The following is a 15,312-nucleotide window of genomic DNA, read 5'->3' as shown; positions in this document are numbered from 1 at the left end:
ACTACGAATTGCCAAAGAAGAGAATGTGTCAAAGAACAACTAAAAATCAAGTCCAAAAGAAGTTCAAGAAATACTAGAAGAATCGTGGCTGGAAGAACCTGTTTGCGACTACTCAGATCTGGAAAGGCCAACCCATGTTGACGGCGGCTCAGATCTGGAATGTGTGACAAATGGCGACGACAACAACCGGTTTGGTCCACGACGGCGACCACATACGTTTCTTGGTGGTTCAGAGAAGATTGGAAGTTTAGGGCCGAGTGAGAGTGTTTTCTTCTTTTTCCTTTTTTGCTTTTGCTTTCCCGCCATTTCTTCTACTGCATATTTCACTCGCTCGTCCTTTTAAAAAAAAAAATTAAATTAGCTGCTGACGTGGCACTGCCACGTCAGCCGGTTGCACGTCGGCTGATGTGGCAGTGCCACGTCATTAAATCTTCTAAGGAATTAAACTTCATCCCCGAAACTGGCTCATCATCACCATCCATTTGCACTTTCTATGATGTTCCAGCACTACCACACTCGATTTCTTCTGCATCTGGTCTATCAGGATGAATTTCTTCAACTATGGAAAATGTAGCTGGCGATTCAGTTTCCCTAATTGAGGGTGTATTATCCTCCGTATCCAGAAATCTGCTTGTAACGGAGGTATTGCTGAGAGACAACTGGCCTTCCATGCCATGTTGAAATGTGTAACTAGCATTCTGGCAAAAAGGAAAAAAAAATGCAATTCAACTCTTCAAAAAAACCAACTTATTAAAATTAAACGGAAAACATGACATCACCACCTGTACATTGCTTGGATATTGGTTGACAGCGGGAAATGGGAGAAAACCCGGTGACCACGCAGGCACTGGTCCATAGTAACCGTGCATTGGGATGTTTGGAGAAGTTGATAGTATGTCCTGAAATGTTATTGGATAAATTATTGATGTGTTGAGAAAATAAATATCAACTTATCTCCAATCTAATGTTATTGATATATTAAATAAAATAACATACTGCGGATGGGGGTCCATAATAACCGTGCATTGGGATGTTTGGAGAAGTTGATGGTATATCCTGAAATGTGTTTGGATAAATTATTTATGTGTTAAGAAAATAAATATCAACTAATCTCGAATATAATTTTATTGATATATTGCAAATAAAATAACATATCGCGGACAGAGGGTTTGAGCTAGATGGTCTTAACGTAGATGGATGTTCTTTTCCTTTTTCCATGCTGTGAGGGAGACAAATGCATCTTGTCAATAGCAATATTGTATAACTCCAACCACACTAAAATCTATGAACTGGTACAATAGATCTCATTTCAAATAAAATGTTTTATATTTATTTCATTCATGAGCATGTGGCGATGCAAAGTTTAATATCTATATACTTCATATGATGATTCTAGATTGAAAATGTTGACGTTTTTATGCTCTTTTCAAGTTCTTTTTAGTTTGGGTTTTTATTTTCCTTTTCCTTCTTTTATTTCCTTTTTGAAAATTGCTTATTATAAAATTATCATATTTACTCTCCTATTCTTTGAAAATGAAAATAATTTTATCAAATTGGTGTAGTTAAGTATTTTTCCTACCAAGACATACCCACGGTCAAATCTTAATGTGACCTGTATTTTCAAGTTAGTGAAATGTGACATAAGCTATAAAATGCACAAAAATAAGGAAATCTTGCTATCTACACTATAAAGTTTTTCATGCTCTATACATTTACATGCCAATTGTTTGCTAAGAATCTGTTAAAAAGAAAAGAACACAAACTGTAAAGATTGTATTTATTATCCTCTCCTATACCTGTTATCTTAATAACCGAAATACCTTTTCTGGGAAATAAAACACTTTTCTGCTGTTGCATGTAGTGATTATAGGAGTTTATTGCTGATTAAAATTTTGCACCAGCCCAATTTGTAGGATATCTATGCTGATGGCAGATATAAGAAGCATAACTAGTACAATCGTATCATGATGATCCGTAATCATTTGAAATTAGACCTCACAATTCAATCACCCAAGATAAACCAGAGAATCACCATTCAACAGATTGAGAAATGGTATTTCTCAAGTGAATATGCACATTATTGACTTTTAGAGAAAGGGCATCCACATAACCATGAGTTATAATTATAAGGTTCAATAAGAAATATGATGTTATTTAATCACAAGGAAAGAACTTCAACCCAGTAGAACAATGTCTCTGCCCATAAATGAAAAGATAACAATGCCATGACATGGTAGAATGAGTTGCATTGTTAACTTTGAGGTAGTAAGTATGGTTGTTGAAAAGACCAGAATAATGGAGGACTCCAGGAAACTTAAGAAGGAGTATTAAATGGAATGAAAATATAGAGAGATTCTCAGTATCTTGCTGGATTTCTCTTGTTTCTCATTATTTTCTGAAAAATCCTACATTTACAGATAAAGAACAAAACAAGAGAAATAACAGAAAATCAAATCTAAAACAAGAGAAACAAATAGCAAAACAAGAGAAACAACAGAAAATCAAATCTAAAACAAGAGAAAATCAAATCTAAAACAAGAGAAAATCAAATCTAAAGCAAGAGAAACAAATATTTTGTCGTTATGCAGTGGAAGAAGCAGACGGCGAAATCAAGAGCAGGCCCACGTCGACGCCGGCTTAGATTCGGAATATTTGACGGATGGCGACCGTAACAACCGGTTCTTCAGTCCACGGCAGCGACGACGACAGATGGAATCCTTTCGAGGGTCTCTGGGGGTTCAGCTCGAGCAAGGAGCTTCAGGCTTCTTTTGTTTCATTTTCCTCCCTTTCTGCCATTTCATTCGTTTTCCTCCCTCCCCCAGCCCACTTTTTTTTTTTAATTAAATAAATATCAGCTGAGCTGACATGCCACATCAGCCGGTTCCGCGCCAGTTTTGCCGGGGGTTGTATATAGTAGTATTGAAAGAAAAATGATTAAATTTGACGAATCCAATATAATTTAAATAATTATATTTTTGATTTTAGAAAATTAGAAGGCTGAACGCCTGATAACACGAGGAAACTGCTGGACACTCCAATTCAGCCTCCACCGGTGGTACCACCGCACCAGCCAGCAGCAATGGATAAAATGCCCAACTCTTGACTCTTCACCGGCTCTCTCATTCCCCCTCTCTCTGAACGAATTCAATCCAAAATCTGCAACCAAACAATTTAAAAACTCATGCCGATCGCCTCCGTTTCAATCATCCGCCACCGAGCCATGGCCTCCCTCCCGACCTTCAACAACCTCCTCATCCGGCGCTTCTCATCAGTCCGATGCCTCTCGGTCTCCGCCAAACAACAAAACCCTAGCAATGTCTCCAAGAGACCCCAGCCGGACAAGAACCTCCTCAGAGCCAAGCAGAACTTCAGAGACTACTCCTCCTCTCTGGCCCCAGTCCTCTCCCCCCGAGACCCGCCTCCTCTCTCTGAATCCCAAGCCATCGGCACCGTCGCCGCCGCCCAGGCCAACTTCATGCGCGTAATCGTCCAATCGCTCCCATCCTCCGAGCCCTCTAGAAACGTTATCGAGGGCTCGGAATCTTCTGGAATCGGAGTTGAGCTGCTGTGTGTGGTGAAGGCAGTGTTGAAGAAGATAAAAAGGAGGGTTTTGGTTGGAGATAAGGTGTTGGTGGGGTCCATCGATTGGGTGGACCGGCGGGGTATGATCGAGAACGTCTTCCAGCGGAGTTCGGAGATTCTGGACCCCCCTGTGGCGAACGTGGACCATTTGCTGGTGCTCTTCTCGTTGGAGCAGCCGAGGCCCGAGGCTTTCACGCTCACGAGGTTCCTGGTGGAGGCCGAGTCGACCGGGATTCCGCTCACTCTTGCACTGAATAAGTCCGAGCTTGTGGATGAAGAGGTTTGAGTTCTTTTAAATGTGTTTGTTTGGATGTGAAATGTTGTTATTCGAAGCATATTTTAGATGCTGAAGCTTCCTTTGATTCTTTTAGTCAATTAAAATGACAGTTGCATTTTGCTCTTTTCTATTGGTTATGAATGAAACTGAGGCATTAGATACTTGCTCATGGGAAATATGCATCACTGGAACTAGATTGTCATTGACACAAACTAGGGTATATTAACATCGAACATCGAATCTCAAACTCAGACGAAGAATTACTCTACATAATGCGATCGATGATTCGCTGTGGCTTATGCTATTAGTCTGTACTGCATGACAATAGTTTTGCTAGCCTTAGTCTTGTGCAAAGTGACAAATTTAGTGCTGCCATTGACAGTCAGTATAAACTTCGGTTGCTAGGGTGATGAAATTTCCAACATATAGATCTCTAAAAGATTGAAAAAAAACCATTATATTGCGGATCAAAGTCAACTGATATATATCCAAACAACTGTTAGCTTTTCTTTCCCAGCTATTCACTCTGAAGTTTGTTAGCTTTTGATGGCATATGCAGACACTGGTTGGATGGAGGAACAGGCTACGGAGTTGGGGCTATGAACCAGTATTTTGCAGTGTTGAGTCGACATGTGGATTAGATACTCTTGCATCTTTTATGCAAGATCAAACAACTGTAATTGTGGGTCCAAGTGGAGTTGGGAAGTCTAGCCTGATTAATGCCCTGAGAAGCAACCATCATGCTTCTGATGCAGCAGAAGAGGATAATTGGTTTGATCCTGTGAGTTTGATGTCTCTCTACTTCACGTCTTGATTTTCTAAACATCTTTTGCCTATGCTTGCTCATAAGATGGTACATGTTCCCCCATAAGTTCACGCACTTCTTTCAGATTCTCGGCAGCAAATGGTTTGAGGAACAGCGTGTTGGGGAAGTTTCAACAAGAAGCGGTAGAGGGAAGCATACCACTCGCCATGTTTCTCTGCTTCCATTATCAGGAGGGGGTTATCTTGCTGATACTCCTGGGTTTAACCAGCCTAGTTTGATGAAAGTAACAAAACAATCTCTTGCACAAGCGTTCCCTGAGGTTTGTGCTGTTTGCTAGACACTATGGCCTTCGTTTGATTTATTGACACAGGATCCTTCAAATCTTCTTAATCAAATGCCGAACCTCATCTGAAATTTGTCTGTTTCAAACAATGGCTTCTCTTTAACTTCCGTCTTCAGATCCGGAAAATGCTTAGTGATAATGAGCCTGTGAAATGTTCATTCAATGATTGCTTGCATCTCGGGGAACCAGGGTGCGTTGTGAAAGGGGATTGGGAAAGATACTCGTACTATTTTCAACTTCTTGATGAAATCAGAATCAGGGAGGAGTTTCAGCTCAGGACGTTTGGAACCAAAAGAGAAGGTGATGTGAGGTATGTTAAAGTTATGTATGGAATGTGTTTAGTCAAGCATTTATCATATCATAGTGCCTGTTTAACTATTTGTGGTGCACAAATCACTTCCGGAGCATTTTTTAGTGGTCATTGTGACAGAAATAAGTTTTCATCGTGATTATTGGCATTTTATTTGACCATAAAATTTTTATAATTTTCTGTTTTTTTTTTTTTTTTTTTTGTACTCAAGTAGTTAAATTAGAATATCTATCTATATGGTATGAACTATAAAGTCTTAACCCTGGGTTCTGGGTCATGTAACTTATATGCGTTCTCTCATGTAACTTCCTCTATACTTGTATAGAACGCTTGGACTCTTATTTTCATCTTGTTAGCATGCTTTCCATATTTCCCATCAAGATTTTAGAGTCTCATTAGCGATTCCAAATGAGTCAATTCTTTGCAGGTACAAGGTGGGATATATGGGTGTTCAGCAAGCAGAACCGCGGTTGGAGCCTAAGAAGCATAGGAGAAAATCTCGTAAGAGCATCAACCAATCAATACTAGATGAGTTGGATGAGCTGGACGACGACGACGGCTTAGAAGTAGAAAATGATCCTATCTTAAGGGCAATGAGAAATGAAAACCAGTAGAAAGTTGTGTACCTCCTACCATGAAATGTAAATATCAAGTTTCCTAACCCTCCTTGTTTGAGAGGTTAAACTCCAGTCACCAGTACAGATTACAGTGAGGCTAATTAGATTTCTCTTTCTGTTTTGCTGGAGTCAAAATGCTCATTTGATGGCTGATAATCAGATCTGACTAGAGAACTAATCCGCTAATTACTTGTCAAAAAAAAAAAAAAAAACTAATCAGCTAATGCCAATGTTCACTTTTTGCATGCTTAGGCTCCAATTCAGAGGTCGTATCCGTATTGCTGCATTGTATATGCTAGGGCTATGCAGATGACCCATAAAACAGGATGACACCCGCTTAATGTGACCCGACCCGAACCGACATATACCGGGTTGTTATGTGATCGAGTTGGAGACCTGACTATCAATGGGTTTTTTATATTGCTCTCAACCTGCCCGAATATAAATATCAACTTATCTTCAGGCTTCAATTTTCAATTTCTCAGACTCAAGCTCTAGTTGCCACTGCTTCTTTCTCAGCCTCTTAAGTTGTGGGTTGTGTCTTTCGGACAAGCACTGGCCGAGATCTAAGATGGAGTGTGATCAGAGAGATGGGGTCGCGGTGGACTTTTCTCCTTGCAGCAACAAAGCGCTGAAATGGGTTCTCGTATTTTTCCTTTCTCTCTCTCTCTCTCCCCCAAAAAATTTCTTTTCATTTTCTCTTTTATTTTTCTCTTGTCGGTAAAGTAAGAAGAAGACGCTCAATGTTTGAGTTGCTTGTGCTTACACCCCCATGTCCAATTGGAAAGACTTTCGCTACTTTCTTAGACTTAGATTTACAAGGTATCAATTTCATGTGATTTTCATATTAAACATACAAAGATTGGAATGAAATGTAAACCATAAAGGACCATCATTCGAAAAAATTTCAAGGAAACTCTGGGATGGATTCCACTTTCATCAGGTGAGAGGGTTTATTAATTTTAGCTATTTGAACTAAAATATTTCATTCCAAATACCTTTTATTGACCTTTTACCCTTATTTTTTTCTTTCTTTAGTGAAGCCATCGCTGCTTGCATCGTGTTCATAAAGAAGATTGCCGACGAGGAGAACTGCAACTCTTCTACAAAGCTGAACTTCGCATTTTTTGTTTTTTGGAATATTTTCTTGCGATTGAGGTTCTGAGCTTGATAATTTGGTATTATGATTAGATCTGAGATATAGATGATAGAAATATTTTGTAAATCAATGTGGATGTACAGAATGTATATATATATATATATATATATTTTTTTTTTTGCCCGCTTTGGTGAAGGTCGGGTTGCACGGGCTCGACCCAATTTTGGTTTGTTTGGGTCAGTTCGGTTTGGGTTGGCGCCTTGGATGGTCCCGTTCGGGTCAGATTAGGTGCAAACCCGGTTGTCTGAGGTTGGGTTGCAGGCCTAGTATATGCAACCTTCAAAGCCGTTTATGATTTGGCTGGACCATTCTTAAACCTGCCAGCAATGGACAAGCTTTTTTCTTTGTTCGCAAAAGTTCCGGAGACTTAATCCAAGAAAGGGTGTTGATGCTAGAGAAGATATCTTTGGTGCTTATAGAATTTTAATCTGTACGTGTTTATTTGGGGTATATAGAATGAAGAATTGCTATAGCAGTTGGACTTAGGCAAGGGCAAATTACACTTACCGATAAGTGAATGTTGCTGTCTGACTGAGGTACTGTGAAGGGAGTACGTTGTCCCCATGGTGCCGTGTGTAAGTTATAACCGTGTGAGGTTGTCTCTCTAGTTAAGGCTTGTGCAAGTCTGATGTATCCTATTTCGATAGGATTGTCTGGTTCACTACATTGTAAACTACTCTGATTTTTTATTGATATCTGCATCTTAACCCCACCAACCCCCCCCCCCCCCCCCCCCAAAAAAAAAAAAACAAAAAAAAGGCTCTAATGCATTAGCGCACCATAGGTCCATAGAGCGCGCGCGCGCATATTTTACTAATTTATGGCACTTCCTCAACCCTCACCTAGTCACTTTATAAGGTTCTGTTGTGCTCTGTGGACTTACCCTGTACACATTTTTTATTTTTCAGTGAGCATCATAGTCATGCATTACGTTAGGCAAAATCCATGAAGCAGAAATAAACCAACAAGATCGAATGTAGACAACATTACCAATTTTACTTCAGAAAATTTATTAGATGTGAATATGTTTTGTAATTCACCTGAACACGTTAGGAACCAAATGCAACTGTTTCCCCAGATGAAATAGAAAAAAGAAAACGTTTTGCAATCTTAATCGACCACATGAAAAAACACATCCATTGCTTGCGAAGTCGCGAGTACGAGAAAAAATGAGTCTCTTGAGGAGTAAATGGTAACCCCACCAGCGAGAGCCACAAAGGGGCCAGAGTCTCAAAAGCTAGGTGTTCACACGCCTATCACCAGTGTCATGCTTCTAAAGCACATGGTCAATCCTAGGGCCAAGAACTTGCCATATGGCATCCGAACGCAATGGCCCATCCCATGCTTTCGACATATAAACTTACGACACACATTAAACATCTGTAACTAACGGGCAGAAAACAAAAATCCAGCTGCAAGAAAAGAGATCAAAGCAAAGCTATCTAACTCAATTGTCAACAAAATTGCTAGAAGAGCACCTAAAACTGATGGCTACATTTCAGTCCCGGGGCATAATATCTCTAAAACATTGGACATGTGACACAAGTAGTTTTGGGACAAAAACTTGGAACATATCTCATGATGGAATCCAGGAAGCCATTATTTACCACCATAATTGTCAATTTCATAAATCTACACGTACCAATTTTTTCCCGACTTGTAAGCATACGTATTGTTTGGACAAGAACTGTCGGCTACTTGGACGGAGACCTTATCTGAAATTTATCTAGCCTCTATATCAACTGCAACCTCAATCACATCCAAACTGAAAATTGGTAGATTAACATAAAACTTATGAACATAAATAAAACCAACAGAATCCCATTCAATACCCTCAACCCCTAATCATATTCAACCACCATGGCGCAATCATAGCTTGACTATTTGCCGAAATATATTGCATTAAGCAAATTAAAAAAATCTCTCTATGTGCTAAGAGTAAGGCAAAGCCACATATACAGTCTCTTTCACACAGAAAATTAAGAAAGATTTTTTTTTTCTAACCATAGTCTAGAGGTTCAGATTTTAGGGCAATCAAGTGCACTGAATTGTCTATTTCGGAAAAGATTTTTTTATTTTTTTTTTCAGAAGGCATTGTTTCAATCCAAAGAAATGCCTATACTGAGATCAACATAAATAACCTACCATTTGGCGGGTTTCTTCTTGGAACTAATTGCCTGCTGCGGCTTCGGATGCTTCTCGGACTCGCTTGATTCCAACCTTGAGCGGGTGGCGATTGAAGAGGGGCCAATTGGGGGCCGTCAACAATGTGGTCAGAACCACACCACCAGCATATATTAGAACCATCATCTGAAACGATCCATATATATAGCCCGTAGAGAACGATATCACAGCGAATGCCAACAGAATTGTCTGCATCAGCTTCTCCGCCAATTTCTGTCCTTGCCAATCCATCTAAAAATCATATAGAGGGGGGGGATCACTTGTTATAAGTATGAACCCTAGAATCTGATAAACCTAATTGATAAAAAGAAAGAAAATTTAAGGACAGAGAGGGTTACGAAGTATAAGTAAACCCTAGGTAATATCCATTACAATTTAGAACCTCAGATCACTCCAATATAAGATGAGAATCGGGCGAGTATGGAATTCGCGACCCTGGAATTAAGAACAAGAACCAAAGTTTACACCGGGAGGAGACAGTAGCTTAGCGGAAAATGCGATGAGTATAATTGTCAATCCGAAAACATGAAATAACAAAATATGCTAAGTGTTGTCAAAGCTGGACAACCAATCGATCGAGCAACAAACAAATAAAGTTTTGAATATAGAATTGTAGGGTTTTACCCCGAAGGGAACCCTTCCAGAAATTCTCGTCGGCCTGGGCTTAACCCAGGCCGAAGAGGGGGTTTGGAAATAGTTTTCAACCAGCAATAGACGCGCCTCGGTTAGAACCTCACTAGCTGCGTCATTGCCCCAAGCGCAAAGATAAAGAAGAAATGACCCTGCTTCCCCTTCTTATTTGGAAGTAGCACTCCCCACTTCTCCTCTGCACCCAATGTGGGACTAACCAGGAAGTCGTCCGACCACAACATATTTGTAATTATGTTTATTCAAACACAGATTTTCTCAGCCTATGCACCTTGATAATTATTATCTTTGAAAATCAAAATCCCATCTTATTTTTCGCTCTCGTGTTCATCGAAATTATCGGTAAATTGTTACGTCCAAATGATGAAATGATTATAATTAAAAAAAATGATAAAAATCATTTCTCCTTCGACAATAACATATATAGATCATTTTTTTTTTTACAAAAAATAAAGAGATCAGAACAATATTTTTTTTTTTGGCTTTTTTCAAACAATTTTTTAAACCTCATAAACGTTTTAAAAAATAAAAATCACGTATTCATTAAAAAAATAATTTTTTAATCATTGAATAAAAAAAAGCACAACCATCGGTAGGAAGTTCGGTGGGAATATCATTTCCCCCATTTTCTAAACTTTGTTTTTATAATGCTCGTAATATACCCAATATTAGTACATTTTTCAAGATGGGATTATGGAGCTAAAACTAGAGCTTTATTATTGTAGTTACTAGAGCTTTCTTTTATTTTGGGTTTGTTCCTTTCTTCTTTTCTTTTTTTCTTTCATATATATATATATATATATATTATAAAATATCTTTCCCCTATCTTCCATGGTAAATGTGTTTTCTTTCCGTATTTTTTTCCCGTTTGTCCGGGAATTTTGTTCTAAAATGTGACCTGCACTCGTCTCTTTCACTGAAAATTTTTTCTCAACGTCCGTAGTTGAAAACCGGCATGCAATTTTGTTCCACAGATAACGGGATTTCGATTGAAAAAGTTTGCAATGTGTATCGTGTTTTGATGGAAAAAAGCGAACTTGAGCAAGAGGGTGTTATTTACCAAATTTGTTGCAAAACTGCAGAAGGCTAATCAGGTACAAAGGGATTCAAAGTCCAAACACAATAACCCATAAGAGAGAGAAATTATTCTCGTAATCTCTATATCACACATTACACATGATTTTTTATCTTTTTTATTTTTTAACAAATATTAGTATAATGATTATGAATAGAAGAAATCAATTAATTTAACATGAATAAAATCAAAAAATAAAAATAAAATAAAAACAAATGAAATATGTGGATGATGAGTAATAAAACTCACAAAGAAAATCTTATACGGTGGTTTTCCTACCTTTACACCTACCAGTGCAATAACGACATGTTAGCAACTTTAACTTTTCAAAAAGTGATGCTATCACGTTGGCATTTGGTACCGAGTTTCTTCTTCCATTTTTAGTAACAAAATGAACTCTCATTTCTTCTGCTCGTCTCCTAGCCATCATTCTTGAGCTATTCTTCTCTGTGGCATTTTCTAAGGTCTCTCCTAATGGGCTTGTCGCCTGTCGGTGTGCCTATACCATACACGCACAAGGGGTTGGTGGTGCACCAACTCTCTTTCAACACGTTGTTGCCCGCTGTTGGCGACAGAAGGCGCCGACGACAGTCTCTAGTGACTCCCACTACAACCTTGCCATCTCCTACTTCCTTCAAAGAATCTGACCGCATTGCGTTACGCCTCCTAGTCATCCTTCTTGAGCTATTCTTCTCTGCGACATTTTTTGAGGTCTCTCCCAATGGACTTGTCGCTTGTCAATGCGCCTATGATGCTACCATACATGCACAGAGGTTGGTGATGCACCAGCTCTCTTTCAGCACGTTGTTGCCTGCCGTTGGCGACAGAAGGCATCGACCACAATCTCTAGTGACTCCCACTACAACCTTGCCATCTCCTCTTTACTTTCTTCAAAAAATCTGACCACATTGCGTTACGCCTCCTAGCCATCCTTCTTAAACTATTCTTCTTTGCGGCATTTTTTGAGGTCTCTCCCAATGAACTTGTCGCTTGTCAGTGCGCCTATGATGCTACCATACATGCACAGGGGTTGGTGGTGCACCAACTCTCTTTCAACACGTTGTTGCCTGCCGTTGGCGACAGAAGGCACCGACGACAATCTCTAGTGACTCCCACTATAACCACGCAGCTGCTGGTGTCTCCACTGCTGTTGCTAGTTCATGGTGAGTAGGCAGGACGCTAGTGGGGTGTTCTCGCCATGGGTAGAGGCAAGGGAAGACGGGAGATGCCCCACCTTCTTAGCCTGGTTGTCCAGCATGGCGGCCAGAATTGGCCAGCGTCATGCAAGGGAGGTGGCGGGCTATAGACAGGCTTCAGGTCAAAGGAATGTAAAAATAGACTTTTATTGCTTTTAAAAATGTTCTACGGTAATAACAATGGAAAGATTTTTTTTTTTTTTGATCGGTAATAACAATGGAAATATGACGTACCTACCTCCTACTTGTGGGTGTAAAACTCACATTCACACCGCATCCAAAGGGTCTCTTTAACCTAAACTCTAAATAGACAAACTTCGTATAGACCTTTTGTAAAAATATAGATCCCACTGAAAAAAGCCCTATAAAACCATTGCATTCATAGGCTTTCCAACCACAAATCTCCGAAAAAAATCCCACTTTCAATGAAGTTTGAACTAGAAATAATTTGAAGACGAAGTTCATCGAAATCACCAATTCATTCTGTATGGAAAAAAAAAGTAGTAAAACGAAAAGCAATTCTCATCAAAAGGCAAAAGTGCAGCAGCATGAAATTTGAGGCACTCATTCAATTGTTAGTGCCATAACTGCCATTCAAGAAGAAGCACCACTACGCAGAGCTTGACTTTTCTTTGATTTGCTAGTTGCTAACTGTGTCTCTGGCTGCAAAATCAACAATGGTAAATAAGAAACAAACCATAACCAAAAAACAATACACAATTTCCCTTCACCAGCACTTTCCTCCTTTTTCAACAATTTACTCGATGCAATAACAATTTACCTCTTTCTTCACAGGTTCCTCCTTCTCAGACAAAATCAACTCAATATGGCAGGGGGATGACATATAGGCTGCCCAAGACATAATGGAAGATAAAATCAATAGTCATAACAAATCTAGAAAAACCAAATATAGCATTACAAGTCCTCAGAACATACGATTAATTCTTCCATGAGCACGGTAGGTACGCCGCCTTTGCTTTTGTGCTTGGTTCACCTGGACGTGAGATACGAATAGAGAATCGACGTCCAAACCCTTAACCTGGAAGATTTTAAGCAACAGTTATTAGTTAAAAATTAAGGATGAAATCGAGAATGAATATGGTACAGGCAGAAGTCACATACTTCAGCATTACTCTCAGCATTCTTGAGCAAATCTAGGATGAACTTGGCAGACTTCACAGGCCAGCGCCCTTGTCCATTTGAATGCCTGTTCTTTGCCTGAGCAGTCCTTCCAACACCGCGACAGAAACGTCGGAAGGGGATTGCCTGTTTGTGGACCAGAACGTCCTCTAAATATCTCTTTGCCTTTCCCAATGGCAACTTTCTGATGGCATGGGCTGTCTCCCGAGTGTTCTAAAAAAAAAAAAATGCAAAATTCAGTTTAACACCATAATACAGAGCAAATACATTATAAATATTAAAAATACAATTAACCAGTACATTACTTTGAAACATAAATTTCATTGAAGCTCAACATCAGTCAGGCCTCAATTGCAAAAGATGTATAATTACAAGCACCAGCTAACAGAGAAATTCGGAACAAAAAGAGCTGCAAAAATTGAGCAAAATGGCATAATGAAAAATGGATGTGGCATCATTTACTGAACCTTCAGTCACTAACAACTACATAGGTTCACCCAATAACAATGCAAATACTTTCCCTGAAATTTACGAGAGCCCTCTTCACAAAAGGCAAAAGGGCACTGCTTTTTAATCAGGTCCCAGCAAATGAAGTGGAGAAAATTTGGACCAATAACTGCGAAAGCTCAACAACTTTACATCTTTCGCAAAGAAAGTGTGCCAAACAGAATGCTCAAGTTCAAACTGAAAACGCTGTATTATCTTACTAGTTAACCGGATTTTCTTTCTGATGAATAGTTCACTAACTCCAATTTCAAATTTAAAAAGGGCAACAACTCTTTAAGATTTTTCCTCAAAACTATTTTCTGAATTGCTGAACCTGTCTCAAAATCAGAGACTAGTCTGGCAATATCCAAGCCGTATTGATATGGGATACAATTCAAACATTGATAAGCAGTTCCGGAGTATCGGTGCTTCCTAGAATCCAGCTGACTTGGTGTCTAATGGAGAGCCATCCTAAAGGCAACGTTTCGCTCGTCCCATCATGTCTTACAATTCAATCTTTACGAAAAAAAAGAGGCTTACTCATATTCAAGTTTTAAAAAAAGAGTACAAAGCTTCTACGATCGAATAGTGAATATCCCATCATTTACTGAACCTTCAGTGACGAACAACAGAGGTTCACCCAATAATAACGGGCCCCTGACTTTTTTTGATCGGTTATTACAACCAAAGAAACTGCAAACAAAGAAAGGAAAAAGAACAATATCTCACACGAAAATTGCAATTCCAACATTTAAAAATAACACAACAGAACTACAGACTTGAACTTACAAATATATATATATATATATATATATATATATAGATACACCCTGTTTATATAATGACAAGACAGCGACGGATCTTAGTACGTACCTTAAAATGAACCCGAAGGTCAGAGCCCCTGGCCTTGCAGGCTGGAGAAAATCCAAACAAAAATGGAAGTATCAGAAGGGAAATGATAAACATTGAGAGGAAATAAAAAAAAAAAAATACGAACGTAAAGATGAAAATGGTACTTACACTTGGTGGGATTGTCGGGCTCTCTAGAGTACTTTACCTGAGAAACCAAATAGAATCAGATTTTTTAGATTATCAGGGGAAGAACATTGCTTCTTTGAATTTGAGAAAGATAGAATATGTTGGGTACCATTGCGGCTGGCTGAGGACGAGGACAACGAGCACTGCAGCAGAGAGGCTAAGAAATGATTAGCAAATGGAGTGGGTGAAGACATATGAAACCCTAATCGTCGTTGAACTTGGTTTGGGCTGGGCTTTAAACTGAGGCCCATATAATAAGTGGCCTTATATTGTTGTGTAGTTAATTTTATGAAAATATTTAAGTCATAAAAATATTATACAAAACTAAATCACAAACTGATGTTTTGGATCGAGTCTTATTTCACATCACAATTATTTCTGTTTTATTTATAATTAGAGAATTACTTTGTCAATACAGTACTTTTACATAAATTATTTTACACATTAATACGTAATTCATTTTTCTATTGAATTTTATTATTTAGTTAACT

At 38.9% G+C, this 15,312-nt stretch overlaps 3 protein-coding genes, 1 long non-coding RNA gene, 2 other non-coding genes and 2 pseudogenes across 8 annotated transcripts; 2 read left to right on the top strand and 6 right to left on the bottom strand.

Annotated features, from left to right (window-relative positions):
- Window positions 1-491: 491 nt before the first annotated feature.
- LOC121255001 lies at window positions 492-1,060 on the bottom strand. Its single transcript, XM_041155298.1, has 3 exons — window positions 997-1,060; window positions 783-899; window positions 492-698 (listed from the first exon to the last, which is right to left on the bottom strand). The coding sequence occupies exons 1-3, from the start codon at window positions 1,024-1,026 to the stop codon at window positions 492-494; spliced, it is 354 nt and encodes a 117-aa protein (XP_041011232.1). The 5' UTR covers window positions 1,027-1,060.
- Window positions 1,061-2,970: 1,910 nt separating this feature from the next.
- LOC121254319 (small ribosomal subunit biogenesis GTPase RsgA 1, mitochondrial) lies at window positions 2,971-6,016 on the top strand. 2 transcript variants are annotated; one of them, XM_041154311.1, is made up of 5 exons: window positions 2,971-3,862; window positions 4,419-4,640; window positions 4,732-4,944; window positions 5,085-5,278; window positions 5,706-6,016. In XM_041154311.1, exons 1-5 carry the CDS (start codon window positions 3,182-3,184, stop codon window positions 5,890-5,892), a joined length of 1,497 nt encoding a protein of 498 aa, XP_041010245.1. In that variant the 5' UTR covers window positions 2,971-3,181; the 3' UTR covers window positions 5,893-6,016. The 2 variants fall into 2 exon arrangements, with proteins under 2 accessions (XP_041010245.1, XP_041010246.1); XM_041154312.1 differs by having other exon boundaries at window positions 2,972-3,862; window positions 4,750-4,944.
- Window positions 6,017-6,218: 202 nt separating this feature from the next.
- LOC121254323 lies at window positions 6,219-7,727 on the top strand. Of its 2 annotated transcripts, none has more exons than XR_005938604.1 (3): window positions 6,219-6,541; window positions 6,648-6,838; window positions 6,934-7,727. It is a non-coding gene; the product is annotated as an uncharacterized LOC121254323 (long non-coding RNA). The 2 variants fall into 2 exon arrangements; XR_005938603.1 differs by having other exon boundaries at window positions 6,622-6,838.
- Window positions 7,728-8,883: 1,156 nt separating this feature from the next.
- LOC121254322 lies at window positions 8,884-10,148 on the bottom strand (annotated as a pseudogene).
- On the bottom strand, window positions 9,855-10,005 carry LOC121256787. Its single transcript, XR_005939078.1, has one exon. It is a non-coding gene; the product is annotated as a U4 spliceosomal RNA (small nuclear RNA).
- Window positions 10,149-12,510: 2,362 nt separating the features above from the next.
- Window positions 12,511-15,050, bottom strand: LOC121254321 (60S ribosomal protein L17-2). The gene is made up of 7 exons (XM_041154313.1): window positions 14,931-15,050; window positions 14,804-14,840; window positions 14,657-14,697; window positions 13,280-13,510; window positions 13,094-13,196; window positions 12,939-13,006; window positions 12,511-12,820 (listed from the first exon to the last, which is right to left on the bottom strand). Exons 1-7 carry the CDS (start codon window positions 14,931-14,933, stop codon window positions 12,752-12,754), a joined length of 552 nt encoding a protein of 183 aa, XP_041010247.1. The 5' UTR covers window positions 14,934-15,050; the 3' UTR covers window positions 12,511-12,751.
- LOC121256779 lies at window positions 13,742-13,870 on the bottom strand. The gene has a single exon (XR_005939072.1). It is a non-coding gene; the product is annotated as a small nucleolar RNA snoR74 (small nucleolar RNA).
- Window positions 14,374-14,463, bottom strand: LOC121256781 (annotated as a pseudogene).
- Window positions 15,051-15,312: the final 262 nt, after the last annotated feature.

This window comes from Juglans microcarpa x Juglans regia, chromosome 3D, assembly GCF_004785595.1.
Source record: "Juglans microcarpa x Juglans regia isolate MS1-56 chromosome 3D, Jm3101_v1.0, whole genome shotgun sequence".
NCBI classification, from domain to species: Eukaryota; Viridiplantae; Streptophyta; class Magnoliopsida; order Fagales; family Juglandaceae; genus Juglans; species Juglans microcarpa x Juglans regia.
Note: the sequence above shows the minus strand (reverse complement) of the source record. Positions and strands in the feature narration are given on the sequence as shown.